Source organism: Pristiophorus japonicus, chromosome 11 (genome assembly GCF_044704955.1).
Source record: "Pristiophorus japonicus isolate sPriJap1 chromosome 11, sPriJap1.hap1, whole genome shotgun sequence".
Lineage (NCBI taxonomy): Eukaryota > Metazoa > Chordata > Chondrichthyes > Pristiophoridae > Pristiophorus > Pristiophorus japonicus.
Genome location: NC_091987.1, coordinates 167867961 through 167893863, shown reverse-complemented (window position 1 = coordinate 167893863; position 25903 = coordinate 167867961). Strand labels below are relative to the sequence as shown.

General features: G+C 46.2%; 1 protein-coding gene across 8 annotated transcripts in view; it reads right to left on the bottom strand.

Annotated features, from left to right (window-relative positions):
* arhgap32b (Rho GTPase activating protein 32b) overlaps nt 1-25903 on the bottom strand; it is a 597494-nt gene that overhangs the window by 66444 nt on the left and 505147 nt on the right. For 7 of the 8 annotated variants that reach the window (XM_070894258.1, XM_070894250.1, XM_070894251.1 and 4 more), the window contains one exon: nt 4161-4310. In XM_070894258.1, coding sequence (XP_070750359.1) covers nt 4161-4310 — 150 coding nt within the window. Of the gene's footprint in view, nt 1-4160; nt 4311-11439; nt 11485-25903 lie in introns of those variants that run through there. The other variant, XM_070894257.1, reaches the window with a different exon arrangement.

Below are 25903 nucleotides of genomic sequence, written 5' to 3'. Positions count from 1 at the left end.
AATACTTTGGTTCTGTCTTCACGAAGGAAGACACAAATAACCTTCTGGAAGTACTAGGGGATCAAGGGTCTAGTGAGAAGGAGGAACTGAAGGATATCCTTTTTAGGCAGGAAATTGTGTTAGGAAAATTGATGGGATTGAAGGACGATAAATCCCTGGGGCCTGATAGTCTGCATCCCAGAGTACTTAAGGAAGTGGCCCTAGAAATAGTGGATACATTGGTGATCATTTTCCAACAGTCCATCAACTCTTGACCAGTTCCTATGGACTGGAGGGTAGCTAATGTAACACCTCTTTTTAAAAAGGGAGGGAGAGAGAAAGCGGGTAATTATAGACCGGTTAGCCTGACATCAGTAGTGGGGAAAATGTTGGAATCAATTATTAAGGATGAAATAGCAGTGCATTTGGAAAGCAGTGACAGGATCGGTCCAAGTCAGCATAGATTTATGAAGGGGAAATCATGCTTGACAAATCTGGAATTTTTTGAGGATGTAATGAGTAGAGTGGACAAGGGAGAACCAGTGGATGTGGTGTATTTGACTTTCAAAAGGCTTTTGACAAGATCCCACGCAAGAGATTGATGTGCAAAATCAAAGCACATGATATTGGGGGTAATATATTGACGTGGATAAAGAACTGGTTGGCAGACAGGAAGCAGAGTCGGGATAAACGGGTCCTTTTCAGAATGGCAGGCAGTGACTAGTGGAGTGCCGCAGGGCTCAGTGTTGGGACCCCAGCTCTTTACAATATACATCAATGATTTGGATGAAGGAATAGAGTGTAATATCTCCAAGTTTGCAGATGACATTAAACTGGGTGGCGGTGTGAGCTGTGAGGGGGACGCTAGGAGGCTGCAGAGTGACTTGGACAGGTTAGGTGAGTGGGCAAATGCATGGCAGATGCAGTTTAATGTGGGTAAATGTGAGGTTATCCACTTTGGGGACAAAAACGCGAAGACATAATATTATCTGAATGGCGGCAGATTAGGAAAAGGGGGAGGTGCAACGAGACCTGGGTGTCATGGTTCATCAGTCATTGAAAGTTGGCATACAGGTACAGCAGGTGGTGAAGAAGGCAAATGGTATGTTGGCCTTCATAGCTAAGGGATTTGAGTATAGGAGCAGGGAGGTCTTACTGCAGTTCTACAGGGTCTTGGTGAGGCCTCACCTGGAATATTGTGTTCAGTTTTGGTCTCCTAATCTGAGGAACGACATTCTTGCTATTGAGGGAGTGCAGCGAGGGTTCACCAGACTGATTCCAGGGATGAGTGGACTGACATATGAGGAGAGACTGGATCAACTGGGCCTTTATACACTGGAGTTTAGAAGGATGAGAGGGGATCTCATAGAAACATATAAGATTCTGACGGGACGGGACAGGTTAGATGCGGGTAGAATGTTCCCGATGTTGGGGAAGTCCAGAACCAGGGGACACAGTCTTAGGATAAGGTGTAGGCCATTTAGGACTGAGATGAGGGGAAACTTCTTCACTCAGAGAATTGTTAACCTGTGGAATTCCCTGCCACAGAGAGTTGTTGATGCCAGTTCATTGGATATATTCAAGAGGGAGTTAGATATGGCCCTTACGACTCAGGGGATCAAGGGGTATGGAGAGAAAGCAGGAAAGGGGTACTGAGGGAATGATCAGCCATGATCTTATTGAATGGTGGTGCAGGCTCGAAGGGCCGAATAGCCTATTCCTGCACCTATTTTCTATGTTTCTACTCACCAGCCATTTGTGTATTGGAAATGGAGACTTAACAATAAAATAGAGGCTTTAGTGCAAGAATGCTACTGGTGCTCTGGAAATGCTAACTTCTGATCTCACCGTGGCACCTCCGACACAACCGTTGACACCTCCGACACGGTGGCCGACCCCTCCGACACAGTCGCCGACCCCTCCTGAAAGGACAGTTTGCTGATCCATTCCAATAATATGCCACTGTTACCATTTTTCAAATTTCTTCAAGTGACTTTCAAGTCGACTTCAGACACCATTTTTAGATTTTCCCACTCCCCCCATCTGAGCTGTCTGGGCCAACAGCCTTAGCACCTCAGTGACCATGTCCAGTATGCACATTGTCCCACAGGAGTCACTGCAGATTCTTTCTCGCCCTCGTCTAAAAACGCTGAGGGCACTTGTAGAGCAGGTGAAACTGGAGAAGCCATGCTTAAAGTGAAGACACGCAAAATAATCAGGGACATTGACTGAACAGAGCTAAAGCCTGGAACTGGGTGCTAGACGAGGCTGGAGCCAGAGCTCAGTAAGGGTGGTCGGGAGTCAGGCCTGGAGCGGGACGGGGTGGGAGCCAGGGCGGATTCGGGACAATGTAGGAGCCAGGGCGGGTTCGGGACAGTGTAGGAGCCAGGGCGGGTTCGGGACGGGCAGGTGACAGGGTTGGATGGAACCAGGGCTGGATGGAGCCAGGGCAGGAGCGGGATGGACGGGTGACAGGTTTGGATAGAGCGAGGGCAGGAGCCAGGGCGGGAGCGGTACAGAGCAGGGGCCAAGGCTGGAGCAGTACAGAGCAGGAGCAGGATGGCAGGTGACGGGTTTGGACGGAGCCAGGGCAGGAGCCAGGGCTGGAGCGGGATGGGCAGGTGACAGGTTTGGACAGAGCCAGGGCAGGAGCCAGGGCGGGAGCGGTACAGAGCGGGAGCGGTACAGAGCAGGAGCCAGGGCAGGTTCGGGATGGGCGGGTGACAGGGCTACATGTAACAAACGACCAGACCCAAACCAACCCGACTCGAGTGTAACCTTCCAAACCCCAGCCTACATTTAACCCACCACTGCCACCCCCCGCCACATATAATACATGGCCAAACCCACTCTGCATAACAAGCAGCTGAGCGCATAGTCCTAGAAGTCATCTGAACACTGAATTTGATTCCAAAAGTACTGCAAAGCAGTATAAAATTAACGGATGAATTTCACAGGCTCTTTCACATACTTGATAACTAGTGAGAAATGTACAAACCTAACTATTAAAGAAAAACAATGGATGAGAAGCCAAACTTTCACTTCAATACATCTGACCTACTTGAAGATAATGGATCAACTATTAACCTGAAGTAGCACAACCAACCTCCCACCAAGCAGCATAATCCAGCTCCTGACACACTGCTTTACTATTCGGTACACTGTTAGGACCACTGCTCCCGACATACAGGCTTGGTGCAGATGGCGGCAATTCCCAAATAAACATGCTGGATTCGCTAAGGCCGGCCACTGGGAGATTGATTTGGGCTGTCCCATCTCTGTATAAATTCAGCTAGAGAGCACGCCGCCACATTCAATACCTCCCAATCTCTGACACCTTTGCAAATATTACTTCTCAGCTCATTAAAGTGTGACCTGATAAAATCTGAAGTTAAAAAGCCCTGTTTGTTAAATTAACAATATTATATAGTGCCTCTAACGTAGCAACACGTCCCACAGAGCTTCACAAGCCACATAAGGTGACAATAGGGCAGGTGAGAGGTAGGTTACAAGGAGTGTCTGAAAGGAGGAAATAGAGGTGGAGAGGCGGAGAGGTTTTGGGAGAGAATTCCAGAGCTTTAGGCCTTAGCAGCTGAAGGCACGGCCACCAATGGTGGAGCGATTAAAATTGGGGATCAAGAGGCCAGAATTAGAGGAGCGCAGATATCTCAGAGGCTTGTGGGGCTGGAGGAGATTACAGAGAAAGGGAGGAGTGAAGCCATGGAGGGATTTGAAAGCAAGGATGAGAATTTTAAAGTCGAGGCGTTGCTCAACCGGGTGTAGGTCAGCGAGCACAGGGGTGATGGGTGAATGGGACTTGGTGCGAGTTAGCACACAGGTAGCAGAGTTTTGGAGGAGCTCAAGTTTAACTAACACAACAAAGCGTCTCTCATTACATCAATAAAAACAAATTGGAAAAGGAACACAACCAAACACAACTGAAACTTTTCCAGACTGAACCTCCAGCTGTATAAAATGGAGGAACACCAATATCAGGATGTACCAGCACTGAGTAACACTCACACAGAGTCCCAAAGAGAGCAGGGAATAGTTTAAGATGCAGCAGTAATTCGACAGGAATGCCGAGGATACACAACGGGATGGCAGACAAGGCAACGTAATGACTGATGGACTATTTGCTATAAACATCACCATGTAACCCCTGCACGTTTGATCCTTACCATCGTAACCGGAGTTGAGCAGGTGTTCGCCCAGGTCACAGCCAAACACGCGCTCTTTCAGGATTCCTCGCTGCTTCAGCTTCTGTTTGGTCGGCCGAGACTTCATGAAGGTGCGCAGGAAGGTGATGAGCTTGCCGTGCTTTTTCGAAACTGTGGAACAAAAACAAAGAAAGACAACGAACTTTAGTTCATCAGTGTGATCTGTATCTCTGACCCAACTACTGCACCATCTTGCTTTGTGGCAGTTGGAAGGGGCTGAAAAGAGGCCCTGCAAAGGGCTCTGCAATGATTCAATGGGTGAAGGCACTGCTGGTGTGTTACTGAGCTGTACGAAGCAGGAAGCTCTCGGGTACAACTGCTGGTCTAGGCAGCACTGGGCAGCTACACAGAAGCCTCAACACTGCCGGGCAAGGGAGAGTGGTAAAAACATCAGCCATAGCTTCTGTTCCTAATGACTACCCATCGAGTCCGACTGGAATTGTCCAGCAGGAGAGAGAATAAAATGGAAAGAATCCTGATTGAACAAGAGTCCAAGCTTCCCTGATGAACCAGTGCTTGATGGTGGAGTGCTAGAGGCCAGTGGGGTTAGTTTTAGATTGTTTTAACCAGGAGCTGGAAGACATGATAGGGTAATGGTTTCCTTCAATGGCTGCTGCATCTGTGGAATCCTAAGGAGAGGGGGTGAGGGGATGGAAGACAGAGAGAAAACTACCAAAAACAGAGGTATATAGCCTGCCACTGAGCTGGGAGTTTGGGTCTAGGGTATGGAGTATGGAACCTGTCACTGAGCTGGGAGTTTGGGTCTAGGGTATGGAGTATGGAGCCTGTCACTGAGCTGGGAGTTTGGGTCTAGGGTATGGAGTATGGAACCTGTCACTGAGCTGGGAGTTTGGGTCTAGGGTATGGAGTATGGAGCCTGTCACTGAGCTGGGAGTTTGGGTCTAGGGTATGGAGTCTTTTCTTCTTGGGCAGTCCCCCGGAGTCGAGGATAACTTGCTCCCACACTAAAATGAATTCAAAGGTGACTGATGAGACCAATGTGGGATCTACAATCTGTGTCACAGGTGGGGCAGATGGTGATTGGAGGGACGGGTGAGTGGGGTGTTTGGTTTGTCGTACACTCCTTCCGCTGTTTGTACTTGGCTTCTGCGTGCAAAGAGACTCTAAGTGTTCAGTACCTTCTCGGATGCTTCTCCACTTTGAGCGGTCTTGGACCAGGGATGCCCAAGAGTCGGTGGCAATGTCACACTTTTTCAAGGAGGCTGTGAAGTGTTTTCTCTGCCTTCCTGGGGTATAGACCATGAGCCTGTCACTGAGGTGAGAGTTTGGGTCTAGGGTATGGAGTATGGAGCCTGTCACTGAGAGCTGAGCTTGTGGCTCCTTTCTCTTTCTCTCCCTATGTTCTTAACATCAAGAAATCTCTGGAAATATCCTGATGTCTCCCATCACAATGCTAGGATGGGAGCTGTCAAAGTGCACAGTTACAGCCTGAGTATTTTACAGATTTGAATATGTCAGCAGGAAAGCCCCGAGTCAAACACACATGCTGTTTGTTGAGCCGCACTCATGGTCTGAACTCCCCAGTGAGGGAGACTTCTGTTCTCACCAAGTTTCTCTCCTGTCCTGAAGATGCTGACTCAGTCCAGCAGGTACGCCCCCTGCCCCACAAGGTGCCCATTACTGATCAGAGAACACGAACAGTGAGTGTTGGAAGCCAAATGCAGTCCCCCAGTTACCAGGCAGTTTTATTAGCTAATTCAGCAGGGATTAACCTGGGTCCTTCCTAATCTGTATGACCTGGCCACTGGATAAACACACTGAGCCATCGGGAACTAAGGGACAGCTCATTCCTTCAGGGACTCAGCCTTGTATGTTGAGAACCTTTTCCTTTCTGTCCCAGGAGAGTAGCCATATATACACTGTTGTTGGGCTCTGGTCGCCATAGGATCACTGGGCTACGATACAAATAAGAAGACCCTATTGTGGAGGAGTGCCTCCTTGTGTTAGATTGTTACATTGGGAGGCTTACTGCAGCGGCACACTGTAGACCCACATGTTTGTGCGGTTATGATGCTGTCCAAGGTTTACAGGATGCGGATCATTTATCGTAGAGAATTGTGCATCTGCAATTCCCCGCGCTCCTTTCAGGTCACTCCGCACAATACACAACTCACATAACAAAACAGCAACAATAAGGCATGCCAAGAGCTATTCAATAATTTAATTACGAGGACTGTTCAGAGGATGCAGTCAAGGTTTTACAGGAACGTTGGGCTCACACAAACCTCTAGAGATGCCAGACATTGAAGGTGTTTCTGCTTGAACTACAGACCCTGTCTGCTGGAATCAACAAAGCGGCCATCATTCCATCTACAATATGTAGCTGGCTGGAGAGTAGAGAATCTACAAATCTGCATTTCAATAAATCCTTCACTGGAATCAAAACAGCCCAACCATTATCAGCCATGATCTTATTGAATGGCAGAGCAGGCTTGAGGCGCCGTATGGCCTACTCATGCTCCTGTTTCTTATGTTCTTATGAATGGGTGTCGATACCACAGCTCACTGCTCTGGTGATGAGATGTCTGAGGTGGCTAGGGAAGTATGAGGAAGCAGTTACAATCAAAACATGATGATCATGTTCAAAATAATTTTGATGGCTTAATTTCACACTGAAAGGTCAAGCAGATAGAATAGAATAGTACACAGAATGGGACCGGAATAACTCGGCATTATCACAGTGAGAACCATTACTAATCTCAATAACCTACAGCTTTCAGTGGAGCCGAGAGAGAGCAAAGTGAATCTTCGGTCAGATAACCAGATCCTATTCCTTTCATGCCTCATAGTTGGGGTTAAATCTTGTATCACCCCCCGGAATAGCCATATAACAGGCACCTAAACCCGCACTCACACAGCAACGCAAGAGATACAGAACTAGCCCCTCCCCCAACACACACAGCAATGCAAGAGATATAGAACCAGCCCCTCCCCCAACACACACAGCAACGCAAGAGATACAGAACTACCCCCAACACTCAAACAGCAATGCAAGAGATACAGAACTACCCCCAACACTCAAACAGCAACGCAAGAGATATGGAACCCCGTCATAGCAGCATAATGCAGGCATCGATTTTCTCCTTTAAAAAAATGGCAGCATACACACAGAATCCCCAAACAGTAGTGGGTCTGAGAGCAGACCCTACTCAATCACCACCGTGCTAAATTGGTTAGATTCAGAACAGATCTATCAGCTCAAACTGGGCATCCATGAGGCGCTGTGGACTATCAGGAGCAGCAGAATTGCATTCTACCACAATCTGTAACCTCATGGCCCGGCATATCCCTCACTGTGCCATTACCATCAAGCCAGGGGACCAACCCTGGTTCAATGAGGAGTGCAGAAGAGCATGTGAGGAAGATGCAACACAGGACTACATGCATGCTAAGCAGCAGAAGCAGCATGCTTTTGACAGGGCTAAGCGATCCCACAATCAACGGATCAGATCAAAGCTCTGCAGTCCTGCCACCTCCAGTCATGAATGGTGGTGGACCATTAAACAACTAATGGGAGGAGGAGGCTCCATGAATATCAAGACAAGGCTGAAGCGTTTGCAACCATCTTCAGCCAGAAGTGCTGAGTGGATGATATATCGACCTCCTCCTGAGGTCCCCACCATCACAGAAGCCAATCTTCAGCCAATTCGATTCACTCCACGTGATATCATGAAATGGCTGAATGCACTGGATACAGCAAAGGCTACGGGCCCCGACAGCATCCCGGCTGTAGCGCTGAAGACTTGTGCTCCAGAACTAGCCGCACCTCTAGCCAAGCTGTTCCAGTACAGCTACAACACTGGCATCGATCCGACAATATGGAAAACTGCCCAGGTATGTCCTGTCCGCAAAAATCAGGGCCAATCCAATCCGTAAAATTACCGCACGATCAGTCTACTCTCAATCATCAGCAAATTGATGGAAGGTATCATCGACAGTTGCTATCAAGCAGCACTTACTCACCAATAACCTGCTCACCGATGCCTAGTTTGGGTTCCATCAGGACCAGTCGGATCCAGTCATTACAGCCTTGGTCTAAACATGGACAAAAGAGCTGAATTCCAGAGGAGAGAGGTGAGGTGAGAGTAACTGCCCTTGACATCAAGGCAGGATTTGACCAAGTGTGGCATCAAGGAGCCCTAGTAAAACTGAAGTCAATGGGAATCAGAGGGAAAACTCTCCACTGGCTGGAGTCATACCGAGCACACAGGAAGATGGCTGTGGTTGTTTGAGGTCAATCATCACAGCCCCAGGACATCGCTGCAGGAGTTCCTCAGGGCAGTGTCCTAGGCTCAACCATCTTCAGCTGCTCCATCAATGATCTTCCCTCCATCATAAGGTCAGAAGTGGGGATGTTCTCTGATAATTGCACAGGGCTCAGTTCCATTCGCAACTCCTCAGATAATGAAGCAGTCCATGCCCGCATGCAGCAAGACCTGGATGACACCCAGGCTTGGGCTGATAAGTGGCAAGTAATGTTCACGCCACTCAGGTGCCAGGCAATGACCATCTCCAACATGCGAGAGTCTAACCACTGTCCCTTGTCATTCAATGGCATTACCATCGCCGAATCCCCCACCATCAACATCCTGGGGATTACTATTGACCAGAAACTTAACTAGACCAGCCACATAAATACTGTAGCAACAAGAGCGGGTCAGAGGCTGGGTATCTGCGGCGAGTGTCTCACCTCCTGACTCCCCAAAGCCTTTCCACCATCTGCAAGGCACAAGTCAGGAGTGTGATGGAATACTCTCCACTTGCTTGGATGAGTTCAGCTCCCACAACACTCAAGAAGCTCGACACCATCCAGGACAAAGCAGCCCGTTGATTCGCACCCCATCCACCACCTTAAACATTCACTCCCTCCACCACCGGCGCACCGTGGCTACAGTGTGCACCATCTACAAGATTCACTGCAGCAACTCGCCAAGGCTTCTTTGGCAGCACCTCCCAAACCCGCCACCTCTACCACCTAGAAGGACAAGGGCAGCAGGCACATGGGAACACCATCACCTCCACATTCCCCTCCATGTCAACACCATCCTGACTTGGAAGTATATCGCCATTCTTTCATTGCCGCTGGTCAAAATCCTAGAACTCCCTCCCTTCACCACATGGACTGCAGCGGTTCAAGGCGGCGGCTCACCACCATCTTCTCAAGGCGCAATTAGGAACGGGCAATAAATACTGGCCTTGCCAGCGCTGCCCACATCCCATGAACGAATAAAAAGAAAATCACATTACCAAGAGGCGCTGAATGCCAGCCAGGTAACACGACACTGCCCTGAGTCTGATACAGCAGAGAATTGTTTGCTGCCAATAAACAAACTGCCAAGTTCCTAATTGCATAAAAAACAATTCAACTGTATTTTCTCTAAACTGACCCACAATTCCGATTGAGACTGAAAGGTGTTATAACATAAGGCCGAGATTACTTGACGTGATTCACGGATTGACTGATGTGAAGTTTGGGAACTGATACTGCAGGAGATCACTATCCATTCAAACTGTGAATATAATCAACACAGCTTTTCCTTCACATCTGTCAAACCAAGACAATTAAATCGACCCAAAGTTGAACACTGATGCTCAACAAGAGTGCATTACACTGGCTGACCTGTCGCAGTTAGTGAGGAATTTGTTTCAACAATAAACTATCAGACAGGCACAGCGCCCCCTAAGCTCTTCCGAAACAGGCATGTTCTCTTCCCAACAAAACATCATCAAGGTGCCCTCCACCGAGTCCCCTCAACCGAGTCCCCTCGAGTATACCTACAGCCAATGTAAAATGCTAACCAAGTGATAGAAGTGAAGGTGCCGCCCCAACACCAACCTTGCGATCACAGGTCTGAGCGGAGGGATGCTGCAGTACCTGTAGCACGGTTCTTCCCAGCGCCGTCCATGACAGATCTTTGGGACAGGTCGGCTTCAGGAACTTGGAGCTGTGCAGTCACACTGCTAAACTCTCATCTCCAGCTGGGTTTGTTCAGATTGCAGACTCGGAGCTCAGGACTGACGAGCAGGATTCAATGGAGTGAGCACATAGCCATAACATTCCTGAGCCTGACCCCCACTGCAGAAACATGAGAGCAGAGAGAGCTGGAGCTGTAACCGACTGCCTGCTTCAGCTTCTCTCTGCGTGGTAGAAACAATACTGACCGGGCAACTGGGAGGTGCAGTCAGCTTAATACAGCTACACGCACATTCCAATGGGCAGAACAACATGTTACAGGAATAAAACATTAGGCTACACAATTCCTTCAGGAGCAAGGCACTCTAGGCCTGTTCACTTCACGGCAGTTTTAGCAGCTAAGGGAGTTGGAGCGGCTGGTTGTAAAAAAACCCGCGTTAGAGTTGAAAAAGTTGAAGCAAATTGCTCGGCCCTTAACACAAATATACAGGATCCTTCTCAACTCACTAGTAACACAAAGATATAACACAATTATAGGGGAGAAAAATCACACTGAAGCCAATAAGCATTACTGAGCATCACCTTAAATTGCTCTCATTACTGCCACCACCAGCTAAAAGTATTCTCCAAATCTGGATCAGCAGAACCTATAATCTGACTGCACTGTAATAATATTATAATCAAACTACTGTAACTGCATTACAATCTAACAGTGTAACAATTGAAATATAACTATGGTAACTATATTGCACGATAACTGTATTGTAATCTAACTGCACTGTCACTGTTTTATAATTATTGTAATCTAACTATAACTATATTGTAACCTAACTACTGAAACCAAAAATAATCTCATTCATAATATAATCCAACTGTACTGTAACTATTCTAAGCTAACTATAGTTGTGTTGTAATCTAACTGTGCTGGAACTATTGCAATCGTACTGTGCTGTAACTATTGCAATTGTACTGTGCTGTAACTATTGCAATCGTACTGTGCTGTAACTATACTGTAATCTACAGTTGTGCTGCTGGGTGATGTTTATAGTTCAGATGGTAGCACCAGGTTTCACACAGCTATCTTTATACTTCACGGAATTCTAGGCGGCAGCGCCAATTACACTGGTAAGAGAGACCTGGAGATCTTGTGGAGTGTTAAACACACCAGCAGGTATGGAAGTGGAAATAGTGCCAATTTGAAATGGATCCACATTAAGAACACAATATTTTTTCTGCGCTATTAACAAGAGCAAGTATTTGACAGTTTAAATCACACAACGCAATAAATATAAACGTGGTCCTTACCCTGGCCTGTAGCTGACTCTCTCAGTTGTCTATTCAAAGTAGGTTTGAAGTGCGACTTCAGACAGACTCCCAGCACCACATTCCACCCTATGGATCTTTACCAGAGCACAAGCAGGCAGGTATCTAAGCCTTTGAAAGTAGTTGAGGTCTCCTGGCCTGTTCCTCCGGTGTCTCTCTCTTCACCTCAGCAGTATTAACTGGCAATTGTACCTTTGCCCTTAAACACATGGCCCTGGAGTACGCTGCTTAATGTAAAATACCAGAAATCCTCCTCTCACTTCAGGCAGCCTGACTCTCCTGCCCCACCCTCCGCTTGCCCATTCAGCGATTGCTGTGGGAGGGATAGCCTCATTGGCTGTTGGTTCACTATGTCACACCCTCTTACTGATTTGTTTACCTTGAGCAGGTATCTGGGAATTTACAGCAGCTGAGGGAAAAGCTTTGTGCAACACAAGCAGTGATACTGCTCGAGGTGAAGTCTGCAGCAGCTAGCAGCACCTGCCCAGTATGGTTAGCTTTCAGCCTCTTTCACAGGTTTCACTCTCAGAAAGTGGTTTCACATTGACAAACTGATCGATGCAGTCTTGCCAGCAGTACCTGCTCACATAAACAGGCTAAACTCGACACCAGCCAGTCCCCTAGAGCAGTCACTGGTGCTGCAGCATTCCACACAATGTGGTGTATTTACCTATTGAGTTACAGGGGCATCCTCTAAACACTTAGCCAGGATCAAAATAACAATAGTTCTGCCTGTCACAAGCAAAACTTCTGAGAGAGAAAAGAGATATACACAGGACACGTAATGTCGAAGAGCCTTCAGACATTTAACAGTAATGCTGTCATCCCCTCTTCTCCCATTGCATGGGTCCCGCAGCCAATACTGCTCCCCAAATGTGTATCACATCGATTACAGCAGAGCTTGGTCTTCAGTCGTCTTGGGTAATCCTTGACACTGGATAAAGGCCTAGCTCTGTCAAGCCTGTGTGGTGGGTGGCTGGTGTGCAACGGCCACCACACATTTAAAAAAATCCACGCACAGGCATCTTCCACCCTTGAATTGTAGTTCGGGATCTGGAATATTAGGTCCTTCATTGAAACACCTGTGAACTCATCGAACTGATCCCTTTTTGGCGTGGAAGCAAGTCATCCTCTATCCGAGGGACTGCCTAAGAAGTAGTAGTAGTAGTAGTAGTGCAGGCCCAGCACAGGGTCAGAGTTCAAGGCAGGCCTGCCCAATGAGCACGTGCAATGCCCAAAAGCTCACGGTACCCCCAGCACAAAGCAGTAGGTTTCTGTTTTGAAAAAGTGCTTTGTCAGGTCATGTTCTACCTTATACACACAGGTGACGGCTCTCCCCAAACCGGCACCTCAAAGGGAAGCAGGCCCGACTCTCCAGCTGTGCAAACGGCAGCACAATGAGGCATTGTCCGTTTGGATTGAATAAACTTTCACCATCAGCACAACAGTTTAAAATTAGTTACACGGAAATAGGGTCACCTCTTAAATTGTTCGGAGTATCGCAACATTTAAAGTGGAATTGGTTAAGTATTTGAAAAGGAGGAATCGTCTGCACCATGCACCATAAGCTTGAGCAGAACTCGCTCAGTTCCAGGTCTGATGGGCCCACTGCCTACTCCAATGTCAACCGCGGCTCAGTGGATAGCACTCTCGCCTCTGAGTCAGAAGGTTTTGGTTGCAAGTCCCACCCCAAAGATTTGAGCACAAAATCCAGGCTGATACTGCAACAACAATTTTTATTTATATAGCGCCTTTAATGTAGTAAAACGTCCCAAGGTGGTTCACAGGAATGTCATAAGACAAAACAAATACATTTGACACCGAGCCACATAAGAAATTACGGTAGATGACCAAAAGCTTGGTCAAAGAGGTAGGTTTTAAAGAGTGCATGAGTGCCTTAAAGGAGGAAAGAGAGGTAGAGAGGCGGAGAGGTTTAGGAAGGGAGTTACAGAGCTTGGGGCCCAGGCAGCTGAAGGCATGGCCACCGATGGTTGAGCGATTATAATCAGGGATGCTCAAGAGGGCAGAATTTGCGGAGCGCAGACATCTCAGGGGGGTTGTGAGGCTGAAGAAGCTGACAGACTTAGGGAGGGGCGAGGCCATAGAGGGATTTTGTAAACAAAGATGAGAATTTTGAAATCAAGGCGTTGCTTAACCAGGAGTCAATGTAGATCAGCAAGCACAGGGGTGATGGGTGAACGGGACTTGGTGAGAGTTAGGACATGGGCTGCCTAGTTTTGGTTTACCTCAAGTTTACGTAGGGTAGAATGTAGGAGGCCAGCCAGGAGTGTGTTGGAGTAGTCAAATCTGGAGGTAACTAAGTGCTCCAGTGCAGTACTGAGGGAGGTGCTGTCTTTCAGATGAGACGTTAAACAGAGATCCCGTCTGCCCTCTCAGGTGGATGTAAAAAGATCCCATGGCAATATATCTCGAAAAAGAGCAGGGGAGTTAACATAGAAAACATAGAAAATAGGTGCAGGAGTAGGCCATTCGGCCCTTCTAGCCTGCACCGCCATTCAATGAGTTCATGGCTGAACATTCAACTTCAGTACCCCATTCCTGCTTTCTCGCCATACCCCTTGATCCCCCTAGTAGTAAGGACCTCATCTAACTCCTTTTTGAATATATTTAGTGAATTGGCCTCAACAACTTCTGTGGTAGAGAATTCCACAGGTTCACCACTCTCTGGGTGAAGAAGTTCCTCCGCATCTCGGTCCTAAATGGCTTACCCCTTATCCTTAGACTGTGACCTCTGGTTCTGGACTTCCCCAACATTGGGAACATTCTTCCTGCATCTAACCTGTCTAACCCCGTCAGAATTTTAAATGTTTCTATGAGGTCCCCTCTCATTCTTCTGAACTCCAGTGAATACAAGCCCAGTTGATCCAGTCTTTCTTGATAGGTCAGTCCCGCCATCCCGGGAATCAGTCTGGTGAACCTTCGCTGCACTCCCTCAATAGCAAGAATGTCCTTCCTCAGGTTAGGAGGCCAAAACTGTACACAATACTCCAGGTGTGGCCTCACCAATGCCCTGTACAACTGTAGCAACACCTCCCTGCCCCTGTACTCAAATCCCCTTGCTATGAAGGCCAACATGCCATTTGCTTTCTTAACCGCCTGCTGCATCTGCATGCCAACCTTCAATGACTGATGTACCACGACACCCAGGTCTCTTTGCACCTCCCCTTTTCCTAATCTGTCACCATTCAGATAATAGTCTGTCTCTCTGTTTTTACCACCAAAGTGGATAACCTCACATTTATCCACATTATACTTCATCTGCCATGCATTTGCCCACTCACCTAACCTATCCAAGTCGCTCTGCAGCCTCACAGCATCCTCCTCGCAGCTCACACTGCCACCCAACTTAGTGTCATCTGCAAATTTGGAGATACTACATTTAATCATTAATGTACAGTGTAAACAGCTGGGGCCCCAGCACAGAACCTTGCGGTACCCCACTAGTCACTGCCTGCCATTCTGAAAAGTACCCATTTACTCCTACTCTTTGCTTCCTGTCTGACAACCAGTTCTCAATCCATGTCAGCACACTACCCCCAATCCCATGTGCTCTAACTTTGCACATCAATCTCTTGTGTGGGACCTTGTCGAACGCCTTCTGAAAGTCCAAATATACCACATCAACTGGTTCTCCCTTGTCCACTCTACTGGAAACATCCTCAAAAAATTCCAGAAGATTTGTCAAGCATGATTTCCCTTTCACAAATCCATGCTGACTTGGACCTATCATGTCACCTCTTTCCAAATGCACTGCTATGACATCCTTAATAATTGATTCCATCATTTGACCGGTCTATAATTCCGTTTTCTCTTTCCCTCCTTTTTTAAAAAGTGGGGTTACATTGGCTACCCTCCACTCTATAGGAACTGATCCAGAGTCAATGGAATGTTGGAAAATGACTGTCAATGCATCCACTATTTCCAAGGCCACCTCCTTAAGTACTCTGGGATGCAGTCCATCAGGCCCTGGGGATTTATCGGCCTTCAATCCCATCAATTTCCCCAACACAATTTCCCGGCTAATAAGGATTTCCCTCAGTTCCTCCTCCTTACTAGACCCCCCGACCCCTTTTATAACCAGAAGGTTGTTTGTGTCCTCCTTCGTGAATACCGAACCAAAGTACTTGTTCAATTGGTCCGCCATTTCTTTGTTCCCCGTTATGACTTCCCCTGATTCTGACTGCAGGGGACCTACGTTTGTCTTTACTAACCTTTTTCTCTTTACATATCTATAGAAAGTTTTGCAATCCGTCTTAATGTTCTCGTGGTCCTGGACCAACACTTATCCCTCAGCCAACATCACTAAAACAAATTATCTGGTCATTTTGCAGTTTGTGGGACCTTCCTGTACACAAATTTGCAAAACATGGAGGGATTTTCAATACACTCCTCCCAGAACTGAGATATAAATTAAGCAAAGGAAATTTCTAGGATAACGGATTGCTCCCATATATACTCATCGTAAAAATCAACTTGACAGGGACCAGCGCACAGGCGCCTCTCATGATAGTCACTAACCTCACAGCGATATTCCCTGTGCTAGTTGCCAGATTCTTTGTCTCACGATCGTGCCCTTTCTCACTCTTATAATCACTTCCTTGCACGGCTGGCTCATCTTCTCTTTTTACCTTGGAGATGCCCTGCATTGTGAAGCCGAGTCTCTCAGTAAATGTGAGGCTATAATTGAGAATTTATTTCCAAAATAGTGCATGGCCTGAGCTGGGGGAGGAGTTGTGGCTGCCACAGAGTTGTGTGCCACACAGGACTCAGACAGTGGTGCATTGGGCCTCACCAAGAGAGTTTGCCAGGAAATTGGGAATGAGGTAGCAGGGAGAGCAGGAATTTTAACCATATTCTGAATTTGAAGCTCCAAGGCACCTCCAGCTGCCTGCACAGGCCTCAGTCAATTGATTTCAATGTTCAAAGAACACACTCTGAGACTGGGCCCTCGTACTACGCCTTGCATTGTTAACTGGACAAGAACTGGAATTTATTTTAACAAAAAGCTGGTGCGCTATAACCGGAAACAAAGACTGATCCTTCTGAGTAAAATATTTTTACACAGAACTGAATTCAGAATCTGGCCCTGTTATTATAAATGGTAATGTTTTGAAATCTTAAATCTAACGGATTTAAAAAAAAATGAATCAGTATTAGTCACTAATCCATTTGGAAACGGTGTTCAACAGTTAATGAGATCCAGGCAGAAGGGCTTCTCCCGTATGTTTGTAATCCAGAATCTCAGCTGCCTCAATGAGGCTGTGGGAAAAAAGTTTAATTTATTGGGGAATCGAAAACCAGGCCTTTCAGTAGGGAAATCAGGAATCACTACTTCACACAAAGGGCAGTGGAAATCTGCAATGCTTTTTCTCATAAGAACATAAGAAATAGGAGCAGGAGTCAGCCATTTGGCCCCTCGAGCCTGCTCCAGCATTCAATAAGATCATGGCTGATCTGATCTTGGCCTCAATTCCACTTCCCCGCCCACTTCCCATAACTCTCGACTCCCTCGTAAGGATGTGGATGCTGGGCGATAATTTTCAAGACTGATAGCAACAGATTTTTATTAGCTAAGGTATTCAGGAGTGTGGAGTAAAGACGGGTAAATGGAGTTAAAATACCAATCAACCATGATCGAATTGAATGGCAGAGCACGCTGAAGGGACTGAATGGCCTATTCTAGTTCCCAAGTTATTTCTGAGAGCTCTCCTGGCAGCCCACTGGGCAGAGGAACAACCTTGTGTCACACTAAGGCCATTCCGAACGTGGGCAGAATTCGCTCAGCTCAGCCTGGGAAGGAAAGACGACATTGGGCTCAGCAACTGGGAGTTGGGGAAAGATAAATCAGCCAGGGTCCCTGTTCCTGATTACAATCTCGGGAATTGCCGGGAAGTGCTCACTGACATTGGAGCTCAACCCTCATGTTCCCATGGTCTCCTTCTGGGACTCAATGTCTCGGCTCATCCATGAAGGATGGGTAATGTAACAAAGGTGGCCACGGCATCAGACCCCACCCGCCGTCAGTACCTTTAGGAGAGCGAGAGGAGAGAAGAGAGTAAAACTAGCAAAAGACAATGTACCAAACTCAGGGGTGAAACAATCTCCCTTTAAAATCCTTCCACTCTGCTCTCTCCTTTGCTGTGCGCTATAAAACTGACAGGTGCTGTTTGCACAAGATGTCAGCAATCGAGTCACCACACAATCAGCAGCAACTGAGCCTGACTCACGAGCAGGCGTGGGGAAACTGTGTGCAGATCAGCTGTCAGTGTGGGAGGAAGCAGAACACCGGGCAGAGGCCCTGGGCTCCTCCCAAAGCCAGGTCATTCCGATTGGCCAGGTGGCTCCGCGTCATGCTGACTTTACAAGTGTAAAAAAATAACCTGCGGCCTCTCAAACACCCGAGATCCCATTTGACAACATTGATGCAGACATTATGCAATATTAACCTCAACAGCCACTCATAACACAAGTATTCAAAGCACTCGGATGACTCATTATCCGTTATTACAGGTGAGCAAATAGTACTTTATTCTCACTGTGGGTGTATATGAAGGATGTACTTCCTTTATATGGACATTCTGGTTTAGACGACACTCATTGCTTCATCTCCTGTTTAATGAAGCCTCCTGTTTGTTCCTGCATTAATAGGGATGGGTGTATAGATTCGGTAAGTAGCATTTCTCCTCATGTTCACCAGTACAGTAAAGCTTTAGGCAGAAGGTCATTGGTCCATCTCATGCCCTCCTCCCCACCAGTTTCCTTCCTATGATTCTGGAACTAGAATCACATAGAATCAGAGAAATTTACAGCAAGGAAGGAGGCCATTTCGGCCCATCATGTCTGCGCCGGCCGACCAAGAGCTATCCAGCCTAATCCCACTTTCCAGCTCTTGGTCCGTAGCCTGCTTTAGGTGCACCTCCAAGTATTTTTTAAATGTGATGAGGGTTTCTACCTCTAGCACCTTTTCAGGCAGTGAGTTCCAGACCCCCACCACCCTCTGGGTGAAGAAATTTCCCCTCAAATCCCCTCAAAACTCCCCCCAATTACTTTAAATGTATGCCCCCTTGTGTTGACCGCTCTGCCAAGGGAAACCGGTCCTTCCTATCCACTCTTTCCAGGCAACCCATAATATTATACACCTCAATCCCCTCAGCCTCCTCTGTTCCAAAGAAAACAAACCCAGCATCTTCAATCTTTCCTCATAGCCAAAATTCTCCAGTCCAGGCAACGAACAGCACCCATTCCAAAGAACAAGCCATGCAGTCCCTTCTTTAAACACTGCCATTGATTTATGTTCCACTGCCCCCACCACTAATCAGTTGCACAATTTTAACGTACTCTTACTAAAAAGTTTCCTGTTTTCCTGTCAACTTTACTCTGTCTCTCAAGTCCTCGAATCCCATGCTCAATAGAATGTTCTCCACACCCGTGGAAATCTTAAAGATCTCTTCCCAGCCCCATGCCCTGTCCTCCTCTCCTCCAAACAGTAATGGCCGAGGGTAAGACAGTCCTCACTCCTAATGCAGCCCTTCAAGCTCAGGAATTAGCCTTGGAGCTCCCCTCTGGAGTCTCGCCAACAATTGTACGGGCCGAGAATTGCGGCCTCTCCAGGTGCGTAAGCACATCTGGGACATGCTGAGGCCGTGAAAGGCAAGTCCTTTCCATTTCAATCAAATAAGAGGAGCAGAATCCAGGAACAAATGAATCAGACCTCAAATAAACAACTTTTACTGGGAAACAAGACCTGTCCTGAGACCATAAGGCACCCCCCTGACACTATATCATCAAAAGCTCAACCAAATATTGACTTTATTACCTAAAGTTTGACAAGATGGATCAATTCATGGAAACCTATAAAACAGTGCCGATTAATTGTTTCCCTGCGTGATGTCAGTGATGTGAATTGGGACTAGTTCAGGTTCCAGATCTGAAGCAGTGCTCCTCTCATCCATAAAACACCAGGCAACATTGCCTTTTCCAATTCATTCATTTTTTATTGCTCCAATTCCCCCTCCTCAGCTAAGGATATTTACTTATACTGGGGTCCAGTCCCAAAGGTGCCAAACCACACTCCCAATACCTCACCCAAGTAGCCAAGCTCAACGTGTGAGCCCATTGAGTGTTGGCACATTATTCAATCGTGGAGTCATCACAGCTCGACTGGTTCTAGTCCACACATGCCCATTCTCTTCAGCAGCAACATCAGATAGCAGGAGACTGGGATTCTGGCTCAGGGAATTAACGGCTAACTATAAGTGCTCACAACGCTATCCTAGCTGAATTAAACCACCTCAGGACATAGTGAAGATCAAATCATGCATCATACTAGTCTATACTGCTCAGTTCCACGCTGCGGAGAGCATCAACTAAGCTCCCAATGCAGTGTGTGCACGTTGTTTCTCAGAGTTTGTAGTAAATGAGCACAGTTTTAATGAGGTCATCTAGGTTCACAAACTATCAGATCTGAAATTCATGTTGCAACCAAAGTGCTGTGACACACACAGCTTGTAATCCCCAGAATATTTGGGCAAAGTGTTAAGTGTTGCTTACTGCAGTTAGGACTGGTATTGTACACAATGTTCTACTCAAGCAATGAAGAATACAAGGGTCGGTACCCTGCTGCTGTATGTCAGGAGAGCAGGTGCACAGCCAGCACAGGAGCAGTGAATTAGGAGTGAAGGTTATGCGCCAGTTTCCTTCAGGTCTGCAATGTGCTGCTCGTCTATTACTGCCGAGCTGAAGTGAGCCGCACAACGGCCCCAGAGTTTGATGACAAAATATTTACATAAGCGGCGAGTTCAATTCCCAGAGACTGGTGCCAAGTTTTGGGGGAAAAGAATTAGCTTTTTTTGCGCATCTCTTATGGTTCAGCAGAGATTCAGTGCGGGGAGAGGGGAAGCGGGATGTGAAATCGTCCGATGCGGGGGGGGGGGGGGGGGGCGGTGATCGTGCGGTGCAGTTGGAGGAGGGACCACTCCTGGTGCAGGTGGTGGTTGGGTAGAGCAGGGTGGGGGGGAATTGAGCAGTGCGGCGGGGCGATCAGGCAGTGTGTGTGTGTGGGGGGGGGGGGGGGGGGGAGAGCTATCGGGCAATGTGTGGGGGGAGGAATACAATATTTCTGTGGCCAAACGCCACTCTGGAGAGGGCTGTAGTGCAGGAGAAAAGTTACTTCCAAATTCATTGAGCAACGTTTTAGACTCTGCCTCTTCACATGAACCCAAGATCATTGGACCGGGAAAACTACATTACTGGGAATTCTTCAAAATTTCCAAACCTACCCTTGCAGCCAGAGAATGTCAAAACAAATCACAGCAGCACTGATGTTTGTACCACATCATTTAGTAGGAATCACTCAAATTCCACACTTTACGTCCTTGTATGTTCATCAGGCAGGGTTAAAGGAATGGCTAGAACAGGACCCGGGCAGGAACGAATTGTGACTCAGTAGCAAGCCAAACGTCAGAATGATTAGTTTGGCTGTGAATCACAATAACCCCAGGTGTTAGCATACCTGTCCATGTTACCCATGTGTCAATGTAATGACAGGACGGACACTCATCAGATACTTTCAGACTGGTCGGAGAGAGGTGGGGTTTCGTTACCACAACCTGACCAGTAGAAGGCGCTGAGGGAGGCCACCCAGATGACCCAGTAAAAAGGCTCGTGGAACTGGAACTGGAACTGGAATGGAGTCTGCACGGGACACAGGGAACTGGACTGCCTCCGTCTCACAATGATTCAACTATTTATCACTTAGGGTTTCAGAATGAGTGGGCGATTCCCCGAACCACCTCCTCACTATTACTGGAGCCCATTCTTCCTGCAGCATGCCAGCTTGTATAAATGACAGCGGTTCATCTGGGAGACCTTCATGCCTGAGCATGCTGCGTGTGGTAGCTGTTGCTTGGTCTCCGCTCCGACATGCGTTTCCAAATAGAAAGCTGCGTGTTCATTCTGCAGTATGTGCTGTCACTCCTGCACATACCTCACATTCTTCAGAATGTTTTATAGCCATCTTTAACTCCAGACCTAACTTTCCAGCAGGTTTTTCAATCAGATATTTCCAAATCCACACTCATTCATTTTTAAATTAGAATGACATAGAATTTTACAGCAGGCAACAGGCTATCGGCCCAACTGGTCTATGCCGGTTTTTACGTTCCACACGGATCTGCTTCCACTTTACTTCATCGAACCCCATCAGCGTATTTATCTAATCCTTTCTCCCTCGTGTACGCATCGAGCTTCCCTTTAAATCCATCGATACTATTCACCTCAACCACTACCTGTTCACATTCTCCCCGCTCTCGGGGTAAAGAAGTTTTGTCTGAATTCCCTATTGGATTTGTTAGTGACTATCTTATATTCATGTCCCCTAGTTTTGGACTCCCCAACAAGTGGAAACATCTTCTCGACGTCTACCCTATTGTGATATCTTCACAGAGCACACGCACACAGCTTCTTAACATGGAGGCTGCTCTGTCCGGAAGCTGCCTGTCTGTTTATTATCGCTCTGCAGCTGCAGTACACAATACGTCCACAACCACAGAATGGAGCTACAAGCATTAAAAGCTTAAGCACTTACAGACATCACACTTCTCCCTCCTTAATGACAAAGCCATCATAACAAACATCATAAATAACTTCATTTTTATACATATTTACAAATTTAACTTTACCACTTGTTTTCTGTTTCGAAGAGGATACTTTCGCTCTCGAACAGAACCTTCCAAACATGGTGTTGATTTCACACTCATTTGAGGCTCATCCTGAGGAACATTTCCCACCATGGAATTTCCTTGATTTTCATTTGAACTCACTCTAACTTCAGGCTCTTTGTTTTCCTGACTCGGACTCAGACTTTCATTCTGATTCTCTCCTGGATTTGTTTCCAGTACATTGGATTTAGGATTTGCTATTGGTATATCAAAGCTATCTGATGAGTCAGAAATAATTGAATCATTCCCACCTTCAACTCCTTCCATGTCTGCAGGTAAAATATGATCAATATGGACAAACCTAACCTGTCCATTATCAAACATCTTTAATAAATATGTGCAAGGACCACATATCTTCACCACTCTTCCGGGTAACCACTTTAACCATTTATGGTGATGGTTCTTCACTCTCACCTTCTGGTTTAATTTCACTCTTCTCTCTTTCAGTCGCCCTTTATCATGATTCTCTTTTTGTCAAATTTGTGTCTCTTCTACAGACTGCGCCAAATTTGGCTTTAACAATGAGAATCTGGTTCATGGCTGTCGTTTGAGAAACAACTCCGCTGGCGTTCTACCAGTAGTTGTATGAGGAGTATTTCGACATGTAATCAAAAAATGAGCCAATTTGTGATCCAATGACAACTGTCGTTTTCTTGGATTTGGATCGAACATTTGTTTTATGAGGGCACGTTTGACAATTTGTACAGTGCGCTCTGCTGCACCATTCGAAGCAGGGTGGTATGGTGGAACCTTGGTATGTTTCACACCATTTTTGCTTGTGAATTGTGCAAATTCTTCTGAACGAAATTGTGGTTCATTATCCGAAACAATTTCTTCAGGGAGGCCAAATGCAGAAAATAATTTTCGTAAAATGTCCAATGTTTAACTTGTTGTTATTTTCCACATTGGAAACACCTCACCCCACTTTGAATGGCTATCAATTACAATGAAAAATTGTTATCCATCTAACTCAGCAAAATCAATATGTAGCCTTTGCCACACTCTGGGAGGCCATTTCCATGGCTGTAATGGTACTGGTGGTGGTTGCTTGCTCACTGATTGACATATCGTACACTGACTCACAATGTACTCTATATCTTTATCAAGACCTGGCCACCATAAATAACTGCGTGCAAAACTCTTGGTCAAGCACATTCCCAGATGCTGGTCATGGAGGTCTCCTAATAATTTGGACCTGAATTTCTTTGGTATAACCACTCTTGCACCCCACATGACACAATCTTTATCTACTGATAATTCATTCCTACGAATGAAGAATGGATGTGTATCTCTGTCTGTTACCTGGTTTGGCCATCCAGTTGCAATATACTCATACACCTTTGACATCACGGGGTCACGTTTGGTTGCTCTACCAATCTCTTCAGCTGTGATTAGTAGTTCATCAATGTATGAAAAATAAAACACTACTTCCCTATCGGGTGTAACCTGTGATGGGGAAGGCAATCTAGACATTTCATCAGCATTACTGTGATCAGCTGATTGTCTGTATTCAATATCATTTGCATATGCTGACAAAATCAAAGCCCATCTCTGCATTCGGGCTGCAGCTAATGTTGGAACTGGGGACTTTGGATGGTGGATTGCTGTTAGGAGCTTATGGTCTGTAACAATGGCAAACTTACGACCACACAAGTATTTGTGAAACTTCTTGACCCCAAAAATTAATGCCAAAGCTTCCCTTTCAATTTGCGCATAATTTCTCTCACTGACACTGAGAGTGCGTGAAGCAAAAGCAATTGGTCTCTCCTCCCTACTACTTAATACATGAGAGATTACTGCCCCAACTCCATACGGAGAGGCATCACATGCTAGTTTAATCTCCTTAGATATGTCATAGTGAACTACCATGGTGCTCTCTACCAATTTGTTTTTACACTCCTTGAATGCTGTTTCGCATTCTTTTGACCACTTCCACTGGACTTGTTTTTTCAAAAGTTCATTCAGTGGATGTAATACTGTAGCCAAATTTGGCAGGAACTTCCCATAATGGTTCAAAAGACTCAAGAATGAACGAAGTTCAGTGACATTCCTGGAAGTGGGTGCATTTCTAATTGCATCCAATTTTTCCTTGGTCGGATGTAAACCATCTTTGTCTACTCTGTACCCTAAGTACTCCACTGAGTTTTTAAATAACTCACACTTACGAGCAGACATTTGTACTCTGTGCTTCTCTAGCCGTTTGAGGACTTCATTCAAAATGTTATTATGAATTTGCCTATTTGGTGCTGAAATTAGTATGTCATCCAAATAACATACTACCCCTTCAATACCTTGCAAAATCTGGTTCATCACCCCTTGGAATATGGCAGGGGTGGAAGACACTCCAAACGGTAGCCTATTAAATTGATATAGGCCTAGATGAGTGTTTATAGTCAAACATGACTTGGACTCCTCATCAAGTTCAAGCTGTAAGTAGGCATTCGTAAAATCGAGTTTTGAGAAGATCTGACCACTTGTTTGTGTTGTGAACAAATCTGCTATATTCGGCAATGTATTTGGGACATTACCCTCTAGAATCTGGTTTACAGTTACCTTATAATCACCAATCTTACTTTACCATCAGACTTAGGTACAACAATAATGGGTGTAGCCCAATTACATAGATCTACCTTACAAATAATGTTCTCAGTCTCTAGTCTTTTGAGTTCTTGCTCAACTTTCTCTTTGAGTGCATATGGTACGGAATATGGTTTGTAGTAAACCGATCTAGCACCCTTCTGTACCCTGACACTCGCTTTGAAGCCTTGGATCGAACTGCCCGTTTCGCAGAACACCTTCGGATACTGTTTGATAACCTCTTCCGTTGATGAAAATCTCGCTTCCACAGAGAAAATCTTACTCCAATCCAGCTTCAGTGAGCTTAACCAATTTCTTCCTAGTAAAGCAGTCTTGTCTCCTTTCACTAATATTAGAGGCAAGTTCTGAAATTGATCTTTATATTTCACCGGTACGGTAATGCGGCCTACTACAGGAATTTTCTCTCCTGAGTAGCCTCGCAGCTCTATCTTGGATTTCTCCAGTTGGAAATCACGCAATTTGTCAAGGTACAGTGGCTCCGTTACTACACTCACGGAGGCACCCATGTCAATTTCCATTGGTATCTTGAATCCCGCAACATCTATGTGGATTTTGATGCTTTCCGAATCGCTGTCCATTAACCTCGTGCTCCTGATGACATGTAATTCTAACATCTCCTAGTCCTGCTGTTGTTCTTCCAAGCCATGCAGTCTCTTTGGATTACTACTCATAGCTTTGAAAGCTGGACTCCATAGCTTTAAAAGCTGGTTTACCCTTCAGTCAGCATGCCTTCGCAAGATGCCCAGTCTTTCTGCAGAAGAAACAGTCTGCCTTCACGTATGGACAACTTTGAGCAATGTGTTGTCCCAGGCACCTATAGCACGACTTTGACACTCTGTTAGAATTTCTAGTTTCTGAGACTTTCGGCCATGGCCGTCTTTTACTTTGAACCTGCAGCTGATTTACCTCGGTTGACTGACGACCGTAATCATTATTTAATTCTCGGGAATATTGTTCAGCCATGCTCATCGACCTCGCTGTCTGACAAGCAATCTCAAAAGTCAAGTCATCCGTCGTCAATAACTTCCTTCTTATCGCATCATTTTTCACCCCACAAACAAAACGATCCCATAATGCTTGGTTTTGAAAGTTTCCAAAATTACAGTGCA